The 24,688-nt window shown below is 39.1% G+C and overlaps 1 protein-coding gene across 1 annotated transcript in view; it reads right to left on the bottom strand.

The window, feature by feature from the left end:
* The window catches only part of piwil2 (piwi-like RNA-mediated gene silencing 2), a 39,797-nt gene extending 18,347 nt beyond the window's left edge, over positions 1-21,450 (bottom strand). The window contains exons 1-15 of the mRNA XM_061729802.1: positions 21,387-21,450; positions 20,266-20,371; positions 16,638-16,798; positions 16,258-16,330; positions 15,261-15,371; positions 14,561-14,674; positions 14,212-14,340; positions 13,946-14,026; positions 12,796-12,909; positions 11,288-11,476; positions 9,590-9,674; positions 8,228-8,320; positions 6,826-6,966; positions 1,173-1,286; positions 417-605 (exon numbers count right to left, since the gene is read on the bottom strand). Coding sequence (XP_061585786.1) covers positions 417-605; positions 1,173-1,286; positions 6,826-6,966; positions 8,228-8,320; positions 9,590-9,674; positions 11,288-11,476; positions 12,796-12,909; positions 13,946-14,026; positions 14,212-14,340; positions 14,561-14,674; positions 15,261-15,371; positions 16,258-16,330; positions 16,638-16,798; positions 20,266-20,371; positions 21,387-21,447 — 1,761 coding nt within the window. The 5' untranslated portion in view covers positions 21,448-21,450. The remainder of the gene's footprint in view (positions 1-416; positions 606-1,172; positions 1,287-6,825; positions 6,967-8,227; positions 8,321-9,589; positions 9,675-11,287; positions 11,477-12,795; positions 12,910-13,945; positions 14,027-14,211; positions 14,341-14,560; positions 14,675-15,260; positions 15,372-16,257; positions 16,331-16,637; positions 16,799-20,265; positions 20,372-21,386) is intronic.
* Between the last annotated feature and the right edge of the window lie 3,238 nt (positions 21,451-24,688).

Here is a 24,688-nt window from a genome sequence, read left to right as displayed (position 1 = left end):
AAAATTGTTGTTTTTTCCAGTGATGAGTCTTGTTTTAAGTGTAATGAGATTTGTTTTACTAAAATGAGACATTTTAACTAGAAATAAGACAAATATTCTTGTTAAGATTTTGAGTTTTTGCAGTGATCCATGTTACTTATCCTGTGAAGGACAGAGTCATATTGATAAGTTCAGAAAACTGTTTTTTATTGTTGTGTTTTGATGTATTTGATGTAAGCCCAGTGGATATTTAAAGCTTACAGAAGGCTGCATTTAACTGCTGCTATGTCATTCCTGCAGTATTTCTGCAGGTGTTTTGGTCAGTGCTATTATTTGTAATATATTATATTATTTGTAATCAGCACAAATTATCTGTCCCCATATGATAAAATCCACCATCCCCTGATTTTATTTTACAACTCGAGTACTGGCCGTACCTCACTGGCGAGGTGAGAGTGGATGCTTTTGAGATAAGTCTCTGTCCGATCGTCCCGCAGCTCCACTCGAATAGGTCGATCTAGTCGGACCCCGATGGGCCCGGCAACCTTACTGAAGGTAGAAACCAGTTCTTCAGCCTGCTCTGCAGCGCGGCGAGGGTAGAAAATGGCCCAGATGTGCAGAGGGATCTGTGAGGAAAATGGGTCAGTTGGTGATGGGGGAAAAGAAGAAGAAAAAAAAAATGAAAGCTGCAAACAGCGATGAACGGGCCCTCGCACTCATGGCCACCGCCCCCATAAGCATATCAGAAATGACACCACCCACGACTCTCTATGTCAAACCATTCAAAAGTTATGCCAGAGAAAAGTGGTTGGGTTTCGGCCATGGCGCGAAGAGACTTTTCTTTAAGTTCCGACATGATACAGGTGTGTACCGATTTTCGTGCATGTACGTCAAACCGTATTGTGGGGCTTGAGGCACAAAGTTTTCTAGGGGGCGCTGTTGAGCCATTTTGCCACGCCCATTAATGCAAACCATTAAATATCAAATTTATCACCAGGCCTGGCGAAAAATTTGGTAACTTTTGGGGCACATTTAGGGGGGCAAAAAGGCCCTCCTTTCGTCAGAAGAAAGAATAACGACAATAAAACAAAAATAAAATAAAAATAAAAATTCCTACAGATACAATAGGGCCTTCGCACTGTAAGTGCTTGGGCCCTAATAATCACCAGGAAATCTGCAGCAAAATGACTCACCGAGCTGATTGAGCTGTCCCTCACAATCTCCCTGGACCAGGACGCATCAGTGCCGGTTGTGAAGGTCGCGGACTGAAGACAGATGGTTTCAACAGGCAGCGTTCTACCATTAATCTGCAGCAGAGGAAACACATGCTAAACATACCAAATAGCTATATCAATCAATCAATCAATCAATCAATCAATCAATCAATCAATCAATCAATCAATCACATTATTTGTCCTCAAGGGGGCGATTAGTTTCGCGACAGGAGAAGCACACAATGTTAAATATACATAAAATATATATAATAAGTTACAATAGGTTCCACATCATATATAGACCTAAGCTTAAGAGGGAAGGCTTTTTCATCCACTACCTTTTCCTTCTTTAATTTAAATTTAAAAGAACAATAGCAGAGGAACAAAGGAGTGTTTGTATATGTTTGTCTTTGCAAAAGGGAGCCTAAGCAGTAACTGATGGTAGAAACTGAAACTGTTTATTAAGGGATGTGAGAATCAGACAACATGGAGTTCTTGATCAGCTATTTGTTATAAAGTTCTTGTAAAGTTTGTTGAGCCGACCCAATGATTTTACTGCTTAGACTGACAACCTTATTGAGCAAATTTCTGTCTTTGACCTTCAAAGATTGAAACCAACAAATGAAAGAAAAAGTAATAACAGATTCGATAAAAGAACGATAAAACATAGTCATCAGGGAAGAATCCACCTGGAATTTAGAAAGTTTTCGAAGACAAAAAAGGCGCTGCTGGCTTTTCTTATATATCCAGTCTGAATTTTTTCCAAATGACAGTTTGTTGTCAATAATAGGGCCTAAATATTTATAGGACTCAACAATTTCAACTTCTTGACCCTCAATCACTTTACTTACAGGAGAGGGCTGCACGCGTCTGAAATCCATACACATATCCTTTGTCTTTAAGACATTCAAAGATAAAAAAGACTCCTCACACCATTTCAGAAAGTATTCAAACACAGGACCATGTGAAGTCTCAGTACTATTCAGCAGGCTCACTAGAACAGTGTCATCTGCAAACTTCAGTATATGACAATTTTCAAAAGTGCTACAGCAGTCGTTTGTATACGGTATGTACAACAGAAGGGAAAGGACGTGTCCATTAATTAGGAGGTGACAGGCCGGGTGACGCCCCACTTTCACTTCTATGTACAGTACAGACCAGAGGTTTGGACACACCTTCTCATTCAAACAAATGGGGAAATGTGTCCAAACCTTTGGTCTGTACTAGGGGTGGGCGGTACACCGGTGTCATAGTCATCACCGGTGTGACACTGCGCCACGACATGGATTTTGCAATACCGTCAATACCGTAATAAATCAATTATAAAATAATAAGCCTAAATAAGGCATTAAAAACGTCGGTGATATGCAAGGTTTGCTGCCGTGTTGTGACAGCAAGAGGTTGAAACACAAGCAACCTGTTTCATCACTTAAAAAACACGCACGCCCGTGAATATGAAGAGGCAACCCGGGCCAAAACGAGCGCAAGCGGGACCAGCAGCTGGTCCCGCTGGGACCGCTGCTCCGCTGGTGCTGCTGAGCAGCACCAGCGGAGCACGTCCCAGCTTTCAATGCAGGCATCGTGTACTGCTGCTACACCTTACGACAAGAGTAGTAAGAAATGCAGGGCTTAAAGTATTCCGGCACCGTGCCGGATCTCCGGCGTACGGAGTTTTTTTTCTCGGCGTGCGAGTTTAACTGCTTTAAAAAAAAAAAAAAAAAAAAGGTTTGAGAGAGAAAAAAAAGTTTGAGTCAACCGAGTTCGTCTACCAATGGAATGAGAGGAGAGCAGCTCTGGCGCTCAACCAAACAAACACTAGTCAATCAGAAGTAGAGCGGGGCGGGTCTTTGACGGCAGCGGAGCGCAGAGCGCTGTTTCAACCTGCTGGAATACGAATCACAGACTTCAAGATGGAGAAAAAATTAATGAATGTCGGTTTAAAAAAATCTTTTTGCCCAGAAGAAAAAAAGAGTGACAAAAAAAAACCCATAGCCTAACCATGTTCTTCTCTCGAAGAAACACACCTGTACCGCGGGCTTTAGAAGAAAAAGACGCGAGTCGGGATGGAGCGGCTCAGAACAGCAGTGAAATATGTGTGAGGCGGTGCTGAACTCCGCAATTTGAAGCTTTGTATAATAATTGTAAAAAAAAAAAAAAGGGTTGCTACTATGTGAATATCACTTATCACGGGTTCTTTTTGGAACGTAACCCTCTCGAAAAACAAGGGATTACTGTATATGAATACTCATGGCATAAACCTGTCAAGTTTTGGATTTTAATTAAGGGAAATTTTCCACCACCCGCTGTCCAACCAGCCCAACCGAGGTCCAGTATAACATTTTAAGACAGGTTTACAAAATATTTAAAATATAATATAGTAAAAATAAATATTATATATATATATATATATATATATATATATATATATATATATATATATATATATATATATATGTAAGATCTTTAGGTTTTTTGCCAAATAAATATGTTGAGAATGCATAATACTACTACTACTCCTCCCAAAACGTACCAAAAAATACCGTGATATTATACCGTCACCGTTCAAAAGATGAAAAATACCGTGATATTAATTTTAGGTCATATCGCCCACCCCTAGTCTGTACTGTACCAGTTTAGGGTTGGCAACATTCACACAAGCTGGATAGATAATGCTGTGAAATCAGACTGTGTCCAGGTAGTTAATGTGAAACCTCTATGTTTTGTAGTATTATCTATTTAGTTTGTGCAAAAATATACAATTTTGTTTAGGAAAAAATGCTGCTAGACTAAGGCGTGACCAAGTTAACCCGTTCTAAAATGGAGCGTACGCTCTACATTGATTGACAGGTCATCCGGCCAATCAGGAGCTTCCTGTCCCCTCACAGCGAATGAGTGTTGGGGCGGGACGAGCACGTCCGGCTTTTGTCATGAGAAAAACCTAGGCAACTGCAGCATTCGCCTCAGAAGATGGTGCAATTGTATAGCAAATGAAATGCTGAACACAACGATATATATATATATATATATATATATATATATATATATACACATACACATACACATACACACACACATGGTAAATTCAACGGTTCAAACGTTATGCCCATGGGACATAATTGTCATAATAAAACTCTTTGTAAGACATAGTCTTACAAAAAAATTTGTAAAATACTCATTTTTTGTGGTATTGTTATCAAATTTGAACTTGCACTAGATAAGGCTTCAGGCTGTGTCTCAGTGTGTTTTAAAACCAATAAGTCACAGATTCATCTGCAGACATCTGATTACAAAACAAATTTCCAGCTGAAATAAAAACCTATTTCAGTGTGTTCAAACTGAGATTACTGAATTATAGTAGCAGTTAAGGTGATTCTGACAGTTGGGGGAAACCTTCAGAGTGTTACCTTTCAAAAGATACCAGAACCATCCATTTACCGTATTCCGCACTATAAGGCGCACCTAAAAGCCTTTAATTTTCTCAAAAACCGGCAGTGCGCCTTATAATGCAGTGCGCCTTATATATGATCATTACGGTAATTTCTGTTACTGTAGTCAGGGGGATTGTAGGTCAGTGTTTCCCCTACCATTATATAGGCCTGGCGGGGCCGCCAGGCCAACGAGACCCCCCGCCAGGCCTAAAAAAAAAAAAAATCAAAGACCATTTACGTTTAGGAGCCTCTGCAGCGCTGTTCTGCAACGGGAGTCAACCTGCTTCGTTGCCTAGTAACGCTGCTGAAAGCGCGGGCATATTATTATATATTATGGGATGTATAGAGTTTGTAGCTAGTCAGAAAAAAAAAGAAAAAATATCGCGGGCGACAGACAACATGATATAAAGAAATGTTTCTGCAGGTCCGTGTGTTTGTGTTTGCATGAGACGCTGCAGGGAAGCATGAAGGAAAACACAGCCCGACGACGCAACATGCGTCCGCGGGGTCCTAGTGCCAGCCATGTATGAGCCAATGGTACATTTCCAATTTGTTGTTTAGCTTACATTTTTGTTCTGATTGAGCTTCTTTTTTTGGTATAATGATGAAAATAACACAGACAATAGATTGTCTTTCCAATAGAACCACTAAAGGTTCATTTTTCACCCAGTCAAATGCATGTAACTCTGCTATAACAAAACGGGTAAAACAAATCTACAATGTTTAAATTATTTATAACTGATATAATCTCAATTGTGAATAGGGATGTTTTGTGGCATATGCCGTCAGCACGAGCAGCCCGTTAAAAGAGGACCATCCCAGAGGGTTTTCATAGAGATCCCTCTGAAATATCTAGAAAAGATGTGCTCAATGCTCATATGGGTCAGACCTTTCAGGCCCATGACACTTTGGTTAAAGGTTAGATTAAATCTAATTATTGAATTGAAGTGATATCATTCAGCAATATAGGCCTACAATGATTTTTAATCACGGTGGCGCAGCTGGTAGTGCAGCGGTCTCACAGCAAGAAGGTCCTGGGTTCGATTCCCGCCGGGGGACGCTGTGGGTGCTGAAGTGCGTGTTAGTTCCCCCATGACTTCAGTGCCCACACCATGGGTGGGGTTGGCGAAAGGATCTTTCTGTGTGGAGTTTGTATGTTCTCCCCGTGTTCCCCTGGGTAGCTAGTGTGAGCTACCCTCACAAAAACATGCACACAGTCCTGGGCTATACATGCCCCCTCTGGCCAACCGGGGCGCCAGATGGGGTGGGGAGGATCCGGCCGGAATAACGTGATCCTTCCACGCGCTACGTTCGGCCGGAGAAGCCCCACCCTGTCTGGTGAAAAGATGCGGCCTGCTCACTCCTCAGGTTAAGGAGGAGACCTGAGCTCAGTGCAGGGCCCTCCCGGGGTTGGTAGAGGATGGCAATGCCCAGGACTGTCAGTAGGTAGGAGCACAGGGTGGTAAAAATGGGAAAAAAACCGGGATAAAAATATTTAAAAAAAAAAAAAAAAAAAAAAATACAATGATTTTTAATGTAAAACTTTGTTATATTGCTACATGTCCAATATGCCGTCCCACGCGCCTCGTCTGTTTAGGATTTTTTCGGTGGGTACCACCGGGCCTGAAAAAAATTCTAGGGGAAACACTGTAGGTAATGTAGTTGGTGTCGCCGAAGTAATGGCGCTAAAAACGTCAGGAATCGCCACAGACGTTCAAGACGACAGCAGCGACGCTGACTCGCATAATGGAGACTTTGAAGAGACGGAGCAAAGCTGGTTTTTATTTTGTTAATAAAGTTTGACATTCTTCTAGTTTTTTTTTTTTGCATTTGCTGTAGGATTTTGTAGCATTTCCTGTAGCGCAGCTCCATCAGGTAGATGTACGGTATTTTACCATATATTTAGTGCGCCTTATAATGTGATGCGCCTTATATATGAAAATGTTTTTAAATATGTCATTCATTGAAGATGCGCCTTATAATGCGGAAAATACGGTACTTCAAACGGTTCAAGAACAGCTTTCAATTTACTTTGGGTATAACTTGGATAGGCGTTTTGGGCGACTTTTACAAGTGCGGGAACAAGTTAAGTACATGATGGTACATTTTTGTTCATCCGAGGTTGTAACTACTTAACTTTCACCTGGTAAGAAGCAGATCATTTTTTTTGTGTCCTGCCCCCGATACAGATATGATTTTTTTACCTTGGGGATGTCCAGGCCGACCTCCAGCCCCCATCGGCTCAGCTCTTTTTTACTGTCAGCGTTGGTGCAGATGTTCTTCAGCAGCTGCTTTATTGAATGCGTGTGCTGCTCACTGCTCACGTTGATGTGCATGGTCAGCTCCTGCAGGAAATCAACATATTCTCAACCTTTTACACACAAACATTGTCAGACATTTTCTTGCAAAATGCCATAAACACCTGAATATGTTATACAGTTGCTTCATTGTGCCATTCATCACTTATTGTGTGGAAATCTGGGGAAATACATACAAAACAATCACAGACCCGATTTTCATCTTACAAAAAAGAGCCATTAGAATTATAAACAAAAACAGGTTATCGAGAACCAACTAATAGATTATTCATAAATTCAAATGTGCTTAAATTCAGAGATCTAGTGGACCTTAAAACAGCACAATTTATGTTCAAAATCAACAATAAAACACTTCTTGACAGCATTCAGCAGCTCGTCCAAAGCAGAGTTAGAAATATGAACTAAGGGGAACATTTATGTTCAGGAAAACAAAGAACCAACGTTAAACAACGATGATCTCAGTGACAGGATTAATCTGTGGAACAGCTTAATTACAGAAATGAAAATATGTAGCACGCTATTACAATTCAAAACCTATAAATACAAAATGATTAATAAATATAAAACAAAGGGATAATACACATGGGCATGTACCTATGGACATGCGTATGTGTGTATGTATACATATATATATGTATACACAGTATGCGTGTATGTATGTATGTGTGTGTGTATGTATGAATGCATATGTGTAGGTATGTGTATGTACTATTGTATTATTGATTATACAAATACTGTATGACACTGTACTAGTTTATAAAACTAACATTTTTTTGTGAAAAGGGTAGGTGTCATAAGCTTAGGCTTCTGTCTACGCCTTTTGGTCCTTGGTGATTAGCTAGAATTTTATAAAGATTGTATATATATATATATATATATATATATATATATATATATATACACACACACACACACACATTTGTGTGTGTATATACCAAAAATTATATGTTTTTTTTTTTGTATGGCACCGACGAATTGCACCTGTACTGGGAATTGAAAAGGACCAATAAACTAAACTAAACTCCTCTCTGTTCCTACTTTTATTTTTAGGTGCCAGTAACCAGTTTCCACACTAAAGAGAATCTTTCCTGTGTCTCAAAACCAGACACAAGCTCTTCTTTGGATGTTTTATACATTCTTAACTTGATTTAAAATAGTAATCACCAAGAAAAAAAAACAAAAACACTCAACAACAACAAAAAGAGATCATGTGTATATTTCTATCATGCTTAACAAGTTAGACGATGTTAAGGCCCTCAAGAAAATGTTCTGATACTTTAAAACTTACCCGCATAGCTTTGAAGTCTTTCCTCATTCTGTCAGGGATTCCCGTCATGAAGGAAAGCTCTGGCACTAAAAGGATCTCACCAGTAATGATTTGCTGGAATGCAGGGACATATTTGATAATAAGAAAATATAATGCTTACCATGAACAACCATTATTATCACACAACCACATTAAGAGCACCTGCCATTTACATTTATACAGGACTGTCTCAGAAAATTAGAATATTGTGATAAAGTTCTTTATTTTCTGTAATGCAATTACCAAAACAAAAATGTCATACATTCTGGATTCATTACAAATCAACTGAAATATTGCAAGCCTTTTATTATTTTAATATTTCTGATCATGGCTTACAGCTTAAGAAAACTCAAATATCTTATCTCAAAAAATTAGAATATTCTGGGAATCTTAATCTTAAACTGTAAAACATAATCAGCAATATTAAAATAATAAAAGGCTTGCAATATTTCAGTTGATTTGTAATTAATCCAGAATATATGATTTTTTTTTTTTTTTTTTTTTTAAATTGCATTACAGAAAATAAAGAACTTTATCACAATATTCAAATTTTCTGAGACAGTCCTGTATATCAGAGAATTGTATTTCATACACAAGTTCAAATGAAAATGCTCAAAAACTGGTCACCTTACATCTTACATTATCACTTGGACAGTGTTGAATGCACGAAGCAAATTAAAGCACTAAAATAGGAAAAAACATGGATACCCCTGGTGGGAAAGTCTGCACAACAGCGTCTCCCCTTTCAAACTGATGAGGATCCTCTGTTACGAGCTGAGATGATTAATGCCAATGTTACTGTAGTGATGTCTAAAACGTGAAAGTGGGAGCATTCCTGCATTAAACCTCAGGTTACTCTGGAAAAACCTGAATCCAGGTCTCGGGTTGAAAATGAACACAATGCAACAAAGCTCAGCCAGGCATCGTGTACAGCTTTTAAATGTCACATGTGTATCAGTGAATAAGTATAATCATTTTCTAAAAAACCTGTAGGTTACACCTCTGCTGTATTACTGATTGTTTAATAATCGTCTTACTGGCTGAATACCTGCTGATGTGCAGCCAGCACCAAATGAGATTGCATATTGTGGGACAGAATAAGATTTAATGGTTTTAATTGCTGTGAGTGAAGAAATGTATTAGAATTTATACGAATATATTATTACATCTGCAAGGAAGTGGTGATATTTTGAGAAATTAAACAAGGCTGTTGGCAAATAAAGCTTGTTGTGGCCACAAGGTGGCAGTGATAGTCTGAGACGAGGACACAGGAATAACAACTGAGTGGTTTTTAAACCACACATCTTGTCAAAGGCCTTAGAGTGGGAAAAGGAGAGATTGTACCTTCCCCCCCGGCCTGGACTGCTCCTTTGGTCGATGCAACAGTAGAGGTTGGTTCATCTCTTTGATTGTGATTCCGTAGTTTTTGCTGTTGAAATATATACCATAAAAAAGTATACATTATATTTATATAAATACACACACACACATATACATACACAGACCAAATGTTTGGACATACTTCCCCATAGGGCTGGGCGATATATCGAGTATAGTCCATGTATCTCGGCTTCTACTCTGTGCGATGTACAAAATGACTATCGTGAATATTCGAGTACACATTGTCACACATTTGCTTTTAGCCGCGGGCATTAAATTACAGACTTTTGTCACTCTCTCGTCTCGTCTCTCCTCAGAGAGATAAAACAAGCGCACCCTGTTACATACGTCAGTCACGTACTGTGATGTGTGCATTATCATACGCCCCCGACCAGCAGGAAGGTAGCGGCAGCTGCAGGTGTCGGCGCTGCTGTCCGGGACCACCGGACTTTCCCAAACTCGGCCTGTTTGTGCCGTGAGCTCATCCTCGCGGTTGCTACGCGCGACTGACTCTTTTCAAAGCGAACTGGGACGGTTTAGTAAAGACGGGAGGGGATGTTTTCTCCTCTCACGCCGCGCTGATGCAGCTCCAACTATCTGCTCAGTGCCAAACGCGTCAGCGCGCCGCCGAGCCTTTCTCTTCCAGAGCTGAGAAACGTCACCTAGTGTTGCTTAAATGTGGCCACATGAAATCATTCACTATCATCAAAACAAAGTCAAACAAGACTATATGACGTCATATTTCTAAAAGTAAGTGAAAGTGATGCAAAGTAAAGGAGGAGAGGATGAAACATTGCAGTCCCTACACCTACAATTAGTCTGAATATTACGGTGCTCTAAGGGCCCTCCTGCTCAGAGCAGCTCATCCTGGTAAAACCGGGTAAAACGAGGTAAAACCAGGTGAAACCGGGACGAGAACATGTTTTTAGCAGATGTTCTTCAGACGGGGAGTCAGAGAGATGCAACGTGCACTTTCTGTTTTGAAATGACAATTTTTACGTTTGTGCCACTCACTGCTTAGTAACTGTTTAATAAATACAGTTTTGGTAAATTTGACTTAGTTGTGATTTCCACCTTTTTGCATGAAAGTAAAATTAGCATATATTAATGCAGTATGAACAAGAATGTTTTAATGTAGACATATAGAATCATCATACTGGTGTGATTGTAGCATCAAAATGTTAATTCAAGGCTAAGGCAAAATATCGAAATATATATCGTGTATCGTGACATGGCCTAAAAATATCGAGATATTAATAAAAGGCCATATCGCCCAGCCCTACTTCCCCATTTGTTTGAATGAGAAAGTGTCCAAACTTTTGGTCTGTACTGTGTGTGTGTACACACACACACACACACACACACACACACACACACACACACACACACACACACACACACACACACACACACACACACACACACACACACACACACACACACACACACACACACACACACACACACACACACACACACACACACACACACACACACACACACACACACACACACACACACACACACACACACACACACACCTCTACATCAGAGGAAGTGCAGTTTTTTATTGCTGGTCTGCAGTGAATATAAATCTGCAACCTTTACTTTCATGACTGTTTTGTCTGTTTGATTGTGAGTTTGTCAACACCGTATCATTACCTGTAGTATTCCAGAAACGTGGTTGTTGTGCCGTTCATCAGAGTGAACGTGTCCTGGGGCGACTTATTCCACTCAATCCCATCAATCCGGTACGTGCGGTTGTTGTAGCGAGTGATGACTATGCTGCCGATGAGTTCTTTCGTGCATTCATCCTGGAAGTTCTCCTTGCTCTGGTGGTACAGCGTGTTCCTTGGAGACAAGAGGAGAAAGTTAAGTTTATTTTCCTCTCTTTTCCAATTGAAACTCAGAACAAAAATTGCACAAACATATCTTTACACCATGTACAGGACTGTCTCAGAAAATTAGAATATTGTGATAAAGTCCTTTATTTTCTGTAGCTTAAGAAAACTCAAATATCCTATCTAAAAAAATTGGAATATTCTGGGAATCTTAAACTGTAAGCCATAATCAGCAATATTAAAATAATAAAAGGCTTGCAATATTTCAGTTGATTTGTAATGAATCCAGAATGTATGAATTTATTTATTTATTTATTTATTTTTTTTTTTTAAATTGCATTACAGAAAATAAATAACTTTATCACAATATTCTAATTTTCTGGGACAGTCCTGTATATAACTCCCTACTGACTGTTTTAACATTGACATTTTGATTTCCAGCGAGTTTGACTGGCCTTTTATATTGTAATTTTAAAAGTAAGGTGTGAAAAATTAATACCAATTAGACCTATAAAAATATTTTACATGGATTTCAATTCGTCAAGCTGCAATAGAAATTTAACATGTAAAATAATTGTTTTACAAGGAGATGAGCGTACACACAAAAAACATAATAGTTTACACAGGAATAAGACTGTAAAGGCCTCAGGCCTCCCTAAAAATGCCATTAAACAACTTCAGCTCATTCAGAATGCTGCTGCTAGAGTTTTAACAAGAACCAAGAAAGCTGAACATATTACACCCATTCTTAAATCTCTGCATTGGCTACCAGTGTGTCATAGAATAGATTTTAAAATACTCCTGTTAGTGTACAAATCCCTCAACAGGTTAGGCCCAAAGTACATCTCAGATATGCTTTTACACTATGAACCCCCTAGACCTCTAAGATCATCAGGGACTGGTCTGCTAACTGTTCCTAGGACCAAAACCAAGCATGGCCAAGCCGCTTTCTGCTACTACGCCACTTATAGCTGGAATAAGCTCCCGCAAGACCTTAGATCTGCCCCAACTTTGCCTATTTTTAAAACTAAGCTAAAGACCCTTATGTTTACTTCTGCTTTTAACTGCTGCTAAACCGCAGCACTTTTTATCGATTTTCAGCTTTTACTTCTTACTTCTATTTAAATTTTTAACTTTATTTTTTAATCCAACTGTTAATGTTTTTATTGTGTTCTGTATGATGTTGATTGCAATTCATTGTTGATTGTATTGGAACGTTTTTATGTAAAGCACTTTGAGCTGCTGTGTGCACGAATTGTGCTATACAAATAAATCTGACTTGACTTGACTTAAACTTTAAACTGTTTGTCAACTGCTGTACAAACTCACATGATATCCAGCACAGACTCGTTCCGCAGGACCTTTTGGGAAACATCCACGGACAGGTACAAACCTCCGTCCGTGTGCTTTATGGCAGTGGAATAGCCCGGCCACACCTGAAGCCTAAAACACACAGGACCATGATGGGAGTAGCGACGTCATGACGGCAGCAGGAATTCAGGTATTTGGTGTGAAAACTACTTACTAGGGGTGTAACAATTTATCGTGCCACGAAATTTCACGATACAAAAACGTCACGATACGTGTCGTGGAGGTGACCAACTGTATCGTGATATTGGATTATTAATATAATCTATTGTGTTGACTAGTAACGACCGCGCCTCGACCCGCGGACCAAAATCTTCCTCCGCTCAGAAGAAACCGTTTTGCGGTCCCGTTTTGAGCTCTGAACTTTTACTTATGAAAGGCTGGTGTAGAGTTAAGCCTTACCTTATTAAATTAAACCTTTTTCGGGTCGTGAGTAGGATAAACACGGGGACAACTTCTGCTGAGTTCCAGTGTACTTTAATGTCCCTCAACAGTGTAGGATTTTAGAACATCAACACAGCACCTAGTGCCGTACTGTGGCGTATCACTCCGCCCAATCTAAAACAGACTAATCACTACAGATAAACTGACTAGTGTCATTATAGTCCCTGATTTACATCAGAATATATTTATAAAATAATAACCTTAATAATAACCTTCTTAACAAAAGTAAATCTCCTCTTACACTTATAAGTTGAGCATGAATCAATCTTTTTTATGATGTAAAATTGTATGTATTTATTTACTTTTATTTATTTATTTAATTTTAGTTGTGGCAAAATATTGTTACTTGTATGAAACTGAAGATGCATAATGCAAACCTGACATTTACTTTTAGTTCAGTTTGTGGAAAATGTTTGGCCTGGCTTTCTCTTTAAAACTTAAACAGTTATAAAGCATTACAAACTGTAACAATAGGGCAAACGCACAGCATTGTTTTTTATTTTGTGTCTTTCAAATAAAAGACCATTTTTTCCAGTCATATGTTCCTCATTCAAGGTTGTTTAAAAAAATACTGCTATAATATCGTATTGTATCGTTATCGTGACCTCAATATCGTGTATCGTACCGTATCGTGAGATTAGTGTATCGTTACACCCCTACTACTTACCGATGTTTCGCAAGAATGATTGCGTTTTCTGGATTGTAGTGATTGCGGCCGACCTGCTTCATCCCAATAATCTTCATCACTCTAAAAAGCAAAAACACGGGGTCATGTCCGTCCTGTGAGCTACATTTTCCTGACACACAGGGCACAAAAACTGGTTTATTCTGGTCATTTCATTTAAAAGCTTGAATGGATACAAAGAAACCAAATGCAGCAGTTTTCCATTACTCTAATCAAACTCTTTTAGGAGCTTTATTTTTAAGAAATACCTCCTGAGAACCACGTTGTAGAACGGGATGCAAAGATCAGAGTGTGGTGGCAAAATCTTCTTCATCTGGATTTTGATTTCTATTTCCTCATTATCAGTCTTTCTCACGCTCTTCAGAACGGCCACCTGCATGTCAAAATGATTGATTTAAAATATGCAGTTTTATTTATTTATTGTCAGTTGTTCCGGATCATCTCAAACAACTGAAATCTGAAAAGGATTCAAAACTTGCATCAAAATGACAAATAATTTGTAAAAATGTGTCAAATCTTTTCCAAAAATGCTTTTTTTTTTTTTTTTAAGTCATCTTTTACATCTTCACCAGCAACACACTAAGAAAGATACTTGCATTGAGGTTAAGTGGCAGGTAGAGTATGGAGCCGTCAAAAGCCATCACTTCCCCTGTGGTTGAACGGTGATCTCTCATCATGCCAAAACGCATTCCCATTGATTCCACATTTGGACTATTACAAAAAAACAAACAAACAATTATATAAACAACACCAGAATATGTATATTACATCGCAGATGCTCAAAATATCAGAGGAAAACATTACTATCTATAAACCAGGGGTCGGCGAGCCGCATGCGGCTCTTTAGTGACGCCCTAGTGGCTCCTGGAGCTTTTTTTAAAAATGTTTGACCTTTTTTTACTTCTTTTTTCTCTTTTCTTTTTCCTCTTTTCCTTTTTTTCTTCCTTTTTTCCATTCTTTCTTTCCTTTCTCTTTTTTCCTTTTTTCTTCCTTTTTCCTTTCCTTTTTAATCTCGATATTTCGACTTTTTTCTCGAAAATTTGACTTTTTTCTCGAAGTGCATAATGAAAAAAAAAATCTTCCCCCAGTTATAACTAATACAGAAACATGCAGCATGTGTTGCCTTCGTTCTAAGGCTTATACAAGACTTTTCATTTTTTGCGGCTCCAGACATATTTGTTTTTTGTGTTTTTGGTCCAATATGGCTCTAAAACATTTTGGGTTGCCGACCCCTGATATAAACAAACACACCAAGGTTTTTTTGTTGAATAGCTGCTGGAAAGTATAGGATACTTACGTGAATGTAACATGGTACTGATAGACGGCTTCATTCCTGCATTTAATTGGGATGTGGTTTGATGAAATGGTTATGGAAGATCCTTTTGTTCCAGCTTTATTAAGCGGCTCACTGAGGAGAAACCGGTGTTATACAATGTAATTATTTTGCCACAAGTCATAGCTTATCATTTTTTCCATGCCCCTGTGACGCTTAAACCAACATATCCCTGAAACTAATATCTGAAATGAACATGGAATTGATCAAGGTTGACACCTGGTTCAAGGCCAACAAATTATCACTTAATATAAAGAAAAGTTCATACATGTTATTTTCCCCTAGAAACCAACAAGCTACTAACGCCCTTCCAAATGTTCATATTTCCAATAACATTTTGGAAAGAGTTACGGTAACTAAATTTCTAGGTGTTATGATTGATGAAAATCTCACTTGGAAAAATCATATTGCACTCATCTCCAACAAGATTGCGAAGAATATTGGAGTAATCAGACGTATACGGCATCTATTACCAAGAAAAATCTGTATTAATTTATATTACACTATGATTTATCCATATCCTTAAATTTATTACATTTGTAGGTGTTTTTTTTTTTCAAAACTGATAATGTAATACTTGACAAATAATGTAATATATATGTTCATTTTCAGTCCAGAGTTAATAAAAGGCTTGCAATATTTCAGTTGATTTGTAATGAATCCAGAATGTATTACATTTCTTTTTTTTTTTTTTTTAAATTGCATTACAGAAAATAAAGAACTTTATCACAATATTCCAAATTTCTGAGACAGTCCTGTAATGTTTGGCATGATACAGATAGTCGGGTAAAGTTTATTAGGCTTGCTGTCACCACAGCGCTCTGACGTAGATGTTCAAACAGCTTCATAAAAAAGGTGACCAAGAGTCAAAAAGTCATGGACGACTGACGTCTGATGGTATCTCATCTTTATATGTCGCAACCACAAGAAATAAAAAAAAATAATAATAGAGAACCCTTACCGTAAAACCTCCATCTTCAACTCCTCCTTTGCTGGTGAAAGCGCAGTGGCCTCTTGAGTCGAGGGCACGGCTCCTTTAGAGGGTTTGCATTTCATTAGACATATAGATTCATCTTACTGTATATCAGTGAGTTACTCCATTTCATTTTACAATGTAAACTGCCAGCATGAAGTCGATACTGTAAGGTGATCAGGCCAACTTAAGCTCATCACTTTCCAACTCCCACACTAATCTTTCCACTTTTGGGAAGTAGAAACGTCAGTGTAGCGGCCCCTACGATCGTTATTGTACGACACTTCTGTACCATGGGTGGCTAAAATATAACCATCTGGAGGAAACTCTTGATCTTTAGCATTCTTGCAATTTAAAAATGTTATTACCTGGAAACGACGGCTGAGAGTGGAGGTTCGTTTGTGGATCAGGCGTTGGTGAAATGGACTTTAATTGACCAGGGGGAAAAGGAGGAAGTAGAGCGCGTCCTCTTCCCATAGCGAGCTGTGGCATCGCTGCTCTTCCAAGGCCGACCATCGGCGGGGACAAACTTTGGCCACGGACACTGGAATAGGTCAAAGGTCACAGTAGCCAAGGTTGCATATCAGTGACAACAACAACAATAAGTCTAGAGCTGTTCTTCCTATCTTTAATGATGGGAATACACTGGTAGGAAAACAAAACACCTTGTTTTATGTTCACAAACTAATACAAAATACTCTTACTCAGGATGCTTGCTCTTTTTCCAAATTAAAATCCCAGACCTTTTTAAAACTGATATTTTTTTTCCCAAGACCTTAACTTTACGTACTTGTATACTTGTGTGCCTACTGCCTACTTCATTGGTTGAGATTGTACCAATTGTGTTTATTAAAAATGTTTGTTAGAATTTTTTATAGCCTAGTATTCAATGAACGAATGCATTATTCACAGTAAATTATGTTTTTACTGATGAAAACGTTTCAAAACATGAAAATCACAAGTACATGAATTTCACATCAAACAAGTGTCACAAAGACTATCTATAAAAACACTTGAATGGATGGATGAATGTATGTAGAATTCAGTCTCTTCACTCGCATCTTATTTTTTCTGTCCTTGACATGACTGATCTTATCTTTATGTTATCTCATTTTAACTTCTGAACAAGCTGTATCACAACACATAAAAGTGCATATTTGACCTAGCCCACTTGGTAAGAACAAAAAATAAACTAGCCTACCTTTCTATGTCTCATTTCACAATGCCTTTGAGCATAATGTAAAATTCTACCATAAATTTTTTCCCCATACTTCATTATGACTTTCACACAAAATTCAAGACTTTTCAAGGTCTGGAAAACAGTGTTTCAAAATTCCAAACTTATTAAGACTTTCAAGACTTGGGCAAGCACCCTGTTACTGAAATAAGTGTACCATATACAACAAAACAACAAAAGCTTCAAAGTAAAAACTGGTTTCCTCAACCCAACAGTCAAAGCACACAAGACCCCGGACTCTGGCCAAATGGGGACATTTCGCAATCGCAATCATATTTCAAGCCAGTGTCTACAGGACTGTCTCAGAAAATTAGAATATTGTGATAAAGTTCTTTATTTTCTGTAATGCAATTAAAAAAACAAAAATGTCATACATTCTGGATTTATTACAAATCAACTGAAATATTGCAAGCCTTTTATTATTTTAATATTGCTGATTATGGTTTACAGTTTAAGTATATTAAATAATAAATTAAATACAACAATATTAAAATAATAAAAGGCTTGCAATATTTCAGTTGATTTGTAATGAATCCAGAATGTATGACATTTTTGCATTACAGAAAATAAAGGACTTTATCACAATATTCTAATTTTCTGAGACAGTCCTGTATGATTGGTTCCAGGTCAGTAATCACAACAAAATTCATACATAAGGTGCACCCGATTATAGGGCGCACTGCCGATTTTTGAGAAAAATTAAGGATTTTAAGTGTGCAAAAAACAGTAACATGGTTGGCATACAAAAGCGTAAATTCCATTAAAAAACACCTTGTATAAAGTAATGGTTAAAAAAACTTGAGAAATGTGGCCCATTCTCAGTTTTAGTGTTTCAGGTGTTTTTACAACCAATTAGGCTGTAGACATTATGTGTACGGTGCAATACGCGTTAGCCTGTTATCTGAGATGTGACGCCATAAAAGAACACAAGTACGAACATCCCAAGAACACAAGCACGGACAGACATTCTTAGGAATTGAGAAACGGCCATCAACTGAATCCTGCATCTCACAGTCAACAGTCCAACAAAATGTCACTACGGCTTCATCCCTCTAGTAAAATATGCTCTAAACCACAGTTTTAAGACGAAACCACATTTAAAAAAACAAATGAACAATGCGTTACAGCCACCTGATGGGGTTTATGTTGTCTTTCAGTAATGGACATATTGAGCTTGGTGAATCAAAGGATAAAGCGTAACTAAGGAAAGAAAATCATGAAGCAAATTGATGGAAATGCATCCAAATGTTCAAGTTTTAATCCTTTAAACTTCCTCAGATCTCCAAAAGGTTTTAATCCATCCTCATCAGATCTCAAAAGTTGAGTTACGAGGATCTGCAACAGATCAATATGCTCCTGTTTTGGAGGGTTGAATTCTTGAATAATGTGAATAACTTATAGCAGCACAATGTAACTTTCAGCTTTTGTTGAGTTTGGCGGCTCCTTTGCACAAAAGCGGTAGTGCTTTACCAGAAAGAACACTACGTTTCCCATGAGCACCAGCGCGTACTGCCGGAAAACTCTGCAAACTGCATTTGTTTTGATAGTGAATTAAATAAGACGGGACGGACTTTCAAAACTACTTTTCTGTTTTCAGCGGTCGTTTGCAGGATGGATAGCGAAGAGGTAATGTATCTATTTTTGGCTAAACAATATAATATGACGATGTTGAAAATCACTAAGTTCAACTTGGTTTTATTAGTGAAGTCACCCCCGCACCCCCGTCCTGTTTCAGACAGCTAATGCGCCCCAAACTACAAACTCATACGCTAGTCCAACATACTTACTGACAAAATAAAAAATACTTTATAATAACCTGTATAAATAACCTGTGAATAACTGAATGCCCATTCCTTATATTTTGCAGATCAGCCCTGCACAATTTTACAGTTCTCAGGAAAAATACTAGAACCCAAGACGAATCCCCTGTATGTGAAAACATTCTAATTTTGATTCTTATTGAACATAGAACTCTACATTTACATTTGTATCATAACAATTCTGTCTGTCTTGTCGGACATCCCTCCTCGTCTTTCAGCTCACGCCAGCGAGTGAACGCCGGGCCAATGTTTATTCTTGTCCGGGCATTTAGCTTGTTACGCTCCCGCTTTCTTTTTTTGCCTCCTCCGATAAAAATGTTATTTTCTTGGGTTTTTCCGCTGCGTCGGCCATGATACCAGCTTCTGCTGAGCTCTGCGCTCCACGCCCCGCCCAGCTTTCATCTCGACTACGAATCGGGAAGGAGGGGGAAGTGACGTATGCCGTAAAGCAGTCAAAGCCGTAAAAATGTGTAGTTTTTTAGTGTGGAAGGGTTCCTACCATGCTCCTCAAAGTTACATAGTGCCAGTGAAGGCGATACAGACCCCTCAGACCATGACAGAGGTTCATTAAACCTGTTGGAAGTTGATGTACCATCACAATGAGTCTGGAAATATTAGATTAAGGTGGAAAAGTTACATAGTGCTGCTTTAAATGTTTTTTTGTCCTTTGAATTTAAAATTTAATGACTATCACCAAGAACAATTGTCTAAATGTTGTTGTATCAATAAAGTATTTCAGTTAGGAGATACAGCGCTCTTCAACTCACTCAACAGAGGTTGTTTTAAAAATTCATGAAATTGAGCAGCCAGCCCATTATTGCAACTAAAAAAAAAAAAAATGGGTCCGTTTATCCATCCATGGCTTCATAAATTACACAGGAATGAGCAGAAACATAAAGCCTGTTTACAAAAACACGGATCGTGTCATGAGTAGCCTACCTGCTGCCTCTGCCCATCACATCACCAACTTTCCCAGTTTCCTCTGGAGCGCTGCTCACGCCTGCAGGGGCGTCTTGCAGTTTCCCATCTCCCAATGCTCCTCTTCCTGGAAAAACAAAAAATACCACAGAAATTCTTATTCTTACTCTTCACACACAAACAAAACCTGTGTCAATAGAGAAATCAAAAGGGTTAAAGTGCACAGAGGTCAAGCTGTGACAAAAATAAATGTGCCAGCTAAAAAATAAAATTAAATAAATGGTCTTTATACCTAGAATACATTCTATTAGTGATGCACCGAAATGATAATTTGTGGCCGAAAGCGAAAATAATAATAAACACTTGGCCGAATACCGAACAATGGTTCTTGGCAGTTTTTCATTTATTTTGTCAATTTTTTCATTATTGCATAAATCAAATAAATGTACAGTGAAATACCCGCCAGTCACAATTTGTCTTACTGTACTTATTGTATTTTTTCTCATAATCCTTTTTCATTTTCTCCCGTTCAAATCCAGTTAATCGGGTCGCGGTGGGGCTGATCTCCGCAATTTGAAGCCTTGTATAATAATTTTTAAAATCTGGGTTATTTTCTTGGAGGATCTCGTCATATCAGACAGTGAGGGTTCTCCACCGCATCGGTAGTATGGGCCATTTCTTTTTTTTTTTTCAAAATCTTTGACCTTTTTTTTTCTTCCTTTTTTTTCTTCCTTTTTCCTTACCATTTTAATCTCGACATTTCGACTTTTTTCTCGAAATTTAGAATTTTTTCTCGACATTTCGACTTTTTTCTCAACATTTCCACTTTTTTTACACGAACCATCTCCATCACCAAACGGTTTCCCAAATCCAACTCAGCCAGGTTAATTTCTCGTGTCCTCTGCTTTTTCCCACATCCAAGTAATGATCTGACATGCTGACATGTTTGCTGCATTTAACACTCCACGCTGTTGGATTGCGTCACCACACGTCGTTATTAATTGTTCGGTTTTTTCCCCACTTATTCCACCGAACACTGGAAGTGTTTTTTTGCTATTTTCGGCCGAACAACTTCGGTTACCGAACATTCGGTGCATCACTACATTCTATGGATCCTGAAAAAAAGAGTTTCAAATACAGACCAAGGGCCAGCGTTCCTCGTCCCCATGACGTCTTCGGCTCAATGCCCATTCCTCTAAACATTGAAACCAACGTGGATCCTTGGCCGGGAGATGGTGAACTAACCTGCAAGATAAACTTCATTGGCTCTTCATGTAAGGCAAAAGTCACAATAAAGCAAAACTGCATGAAACATGTTTCAGTAGACAATAATTCCTTAAATGGGATGAGGGGGGATGAGGGGGGATGGCATCCCCCCCTGAAATAAAAACGGTCAAAATCATCCCCCCTGTAAAACTGCCATCCCTCCTTTCCATCCCTTATGTCATTTCATCAATGAATGTGGTTTTACTGCTATTTCAACATTTAGAGTCATCACCAGAAAAATAACACCAGAAAAATAACTTATTTGACAATTTTCACCTGTTTCAGGTAAATTTTCACTTGAAATAAGTAGGAAAATCTGCCAGTGGGACAAGATTTATCTTCTCATTACAAGCAAAAAATCTTGTTCCACTGGCAGATTTTTCTACTTATTTTAAGTGAAAATCTACTTGAAACTGGTGGAAATTGTTGTTTTTTCCCAGTGATGAGTCTTGTTTTAAGTGTAATGAGATTTTTTTACTAAAATGAGACATTTTAACTAGAAATAAGACAAATATTCTTGTTAAGATTTTGAGTTTTTGCAGTGATCCATTTTACTTATCCTGTGAAGGACAGAGTCATATTGATAAGTTCAGAAAACTGTTTTTAATTGTTGTGTTTTGATGTATTTGATGTAAGCCCAGTGGATATTTAAAGCTTACAGAAGGCTGCATTTAACTGCTGCTATGTCATTCCTGCAGTATTTCTGCAGGTGTTTTGGTCAGTGCTATTATTTGTAATATATTATATTATTTGTAATCAGCACAAATTATCTGTCCCCATATGATAAAATCCACCATCCCCCCTGATTCTTTTTTACAACTCGAGTACTGGTTACTACTCTCCCAAACAAATAGTTTTGCAGATTCCCACCTCTCCTGTTGTCAGAGCCGGGGTGTCTCCCGGTGGAACTGGTGTTTCCAACGGAGGTTGTTTCTGTGTCTCTGGTCCAGGCAGGACAGCAGCTCCGTCCACTCCAGACGTTTGTACGGCTGCTGGAAACGGCGTGGACATGGATCGCCCGACTCCTGGGGGATCAGGCGTCGCCAACAGCCCTCGAGCTCGTCCAACCGCAGGTTCAGTGATGGGGAAACGTCCTGCCTGTCCTTGAAGTAGGGATGGGCGGTATGGAATAAAACACTTATCACAATAATTTCTGGCATTTATCCCGATAACGATAAAAATGATGATTAAAAAAAATTCCCAATTCAACTCCACCTTTGTAACTATAAATCTATCACCACATTCAGTCTTTGGAGCCCCCAAATCACTGCTCTAAAAGATACTAAATACTACTAAACTACACCAATTACATTGAATTGATAAAAAACAATTAAATGAGTAACACCTGTACTGCAAAACTATAATGACTCAGATCCGCCATGTTTGTTACACAAAACACGTATCAACGGCAGAGCCGTCTGGGAGATTTGCGAGGCCCTGTGCGAAATGGCTTGGGGGGGGCCCTCGCGAAATTTTGGGGTTTTTTGGGTCGGATCGGGTGTCTATATGTGCAATTTTAAAGGTATTGTGACATGAAAAACACATTTTTCTTGATTTTTTGTGTTTTGTTGGGTGTCTTGACATCAATTACACCCAAAAAACAACGAACTTTTAACATTCAGTGTATTGTGTGCTTTCTGGGATTTTCCGCATAACTACCGTAGATGACCATTTAGTTGCCCGGGCGTTTAATATGCTAAATCCACTTGGACCCCAGGCGTTTATAAGAACCAGGCGGGTATTTGCACCAGGCTACAATTTATTTTTTGCAATGAGCAGCACCAGACCATTACTTACAAAGAACATATGAGATCACCATAGTACCACTGGAACTAAAATTGTACACACTGTACACAACACAACACCTCACGATGAGCTCCCGATCACAAATCGTGAGCTCGCAAGAAAATCAAGCGTGTTTGAAATCCTGGTCGCTCCTCGTGAAGGAATCACAGCTGAAGCAGCTGCGACCCGATTTGACTCATCCTTTCACAGAGAGCATGCACAATCTCTGATGTTACGTCAAAAACTATTATTTGTAGTTTTAGTTTTGCAAATTCACATTACAAATCATGTTTTAATAGCAAAAAAAAAGAGCGCATTTCCACATGGTGCGGGTCGCCGCATCCCCTACGCCGTAGGCTCTGCGTTGGTGTAACGCGGAACCATAAATCAGCCTTCAGTGTGTGCGCTGTCTGCTGAACTCTTTTTTTCTCTTCTCACTCTGCTGGGACGCCGGTTCCTCCACCGAGACACAACTTTTGCGGTACGCGTTCTTTGTTGTGTCTAAAAATGATTCGCAGTGCACACACCCAATCAGAAACGGTACAGATATTTTGGGATTTTAATATATAAAAAAATAAAATTAAAAATAAAAATAATAAAGAATCCCCTCGCCGCTCCACTCCGCTCACATGCTCTGATATACAAAGACAGTTTGTCTGTGTAACGGCGACACACGGAGCTGATCAGAGCAGTATGAACGATACTGTACACAATACAATGCAAATACAGTGTTATTACCAGGTTATTACCGGTAGTCGCCCGGGCGTTTAATTGAACCGGCGTTTATTATGCCAAATGGGCTCAGACCCCCGGCGGCTATTAGAGCACAGGCGCGTATTTGCGTGCGGGCGACTATTTGCAAAAACGGCGCATCAGGTTTGGTGGCGGGCCGTGACGTCAAGGCCCGCTAAATCACCGCCCCCTCCACCCAGCTCCCTGCCTCCTCTCCTCTCCAGCGCACCATAAAGGCTGATTTATGGTTCCGCGTTACACCGACGCAGAACCTACGGCGTAGGGTTACGCGGCGACGCGCACCGAACACTGAACCCTACGGCGTAGGCTCTGCGTCGATTTAACTCGGAACCATAAATCAGGCTTAACACGGAGCTGTTTAGAGCCTCTTTTGTTCTAATCACCGGAGGAAAACTGCTAAAAAGACCCGCGGCCACTGACTGGACTTAAGATAAGGGGACACTGTTGCTTGCATGCCTTTATTTTTATGATTGTTTGCTGTGGACTACTTCGCCCTGCTGCTTTTCCGTGCATGCTTCGCCTGTCGCTCCCGGCTTAACTCTCCGACGCCGCTGTGAGCGTATTGCTCGCGGGGAGCTGCGGTCCCGGTCCTCTGGTCCCGGTTGGACTTCATCCCCGGGCTGTAGTCGCCCTGTCTGGG

Source organism: Cololabis saira, chromosome 9 (genome assembly GCF_033807715.1).
Source record: "Cololabis saira isolate AMF1-May2022 chromosome 9, fColSai1.1, whole genome shotgun sequence".
Classification (NCBI taxonomy): Eukaryota; Metazoa; Chordata; class Actinopteri; order Beloniformes; family Belonidae; genus Cololabis; species Cololabis saira.
Note: the sequence above shows the minus strand (reverse complement) of the source record. Positions and strands in the feature narration are given on the sequence as shown.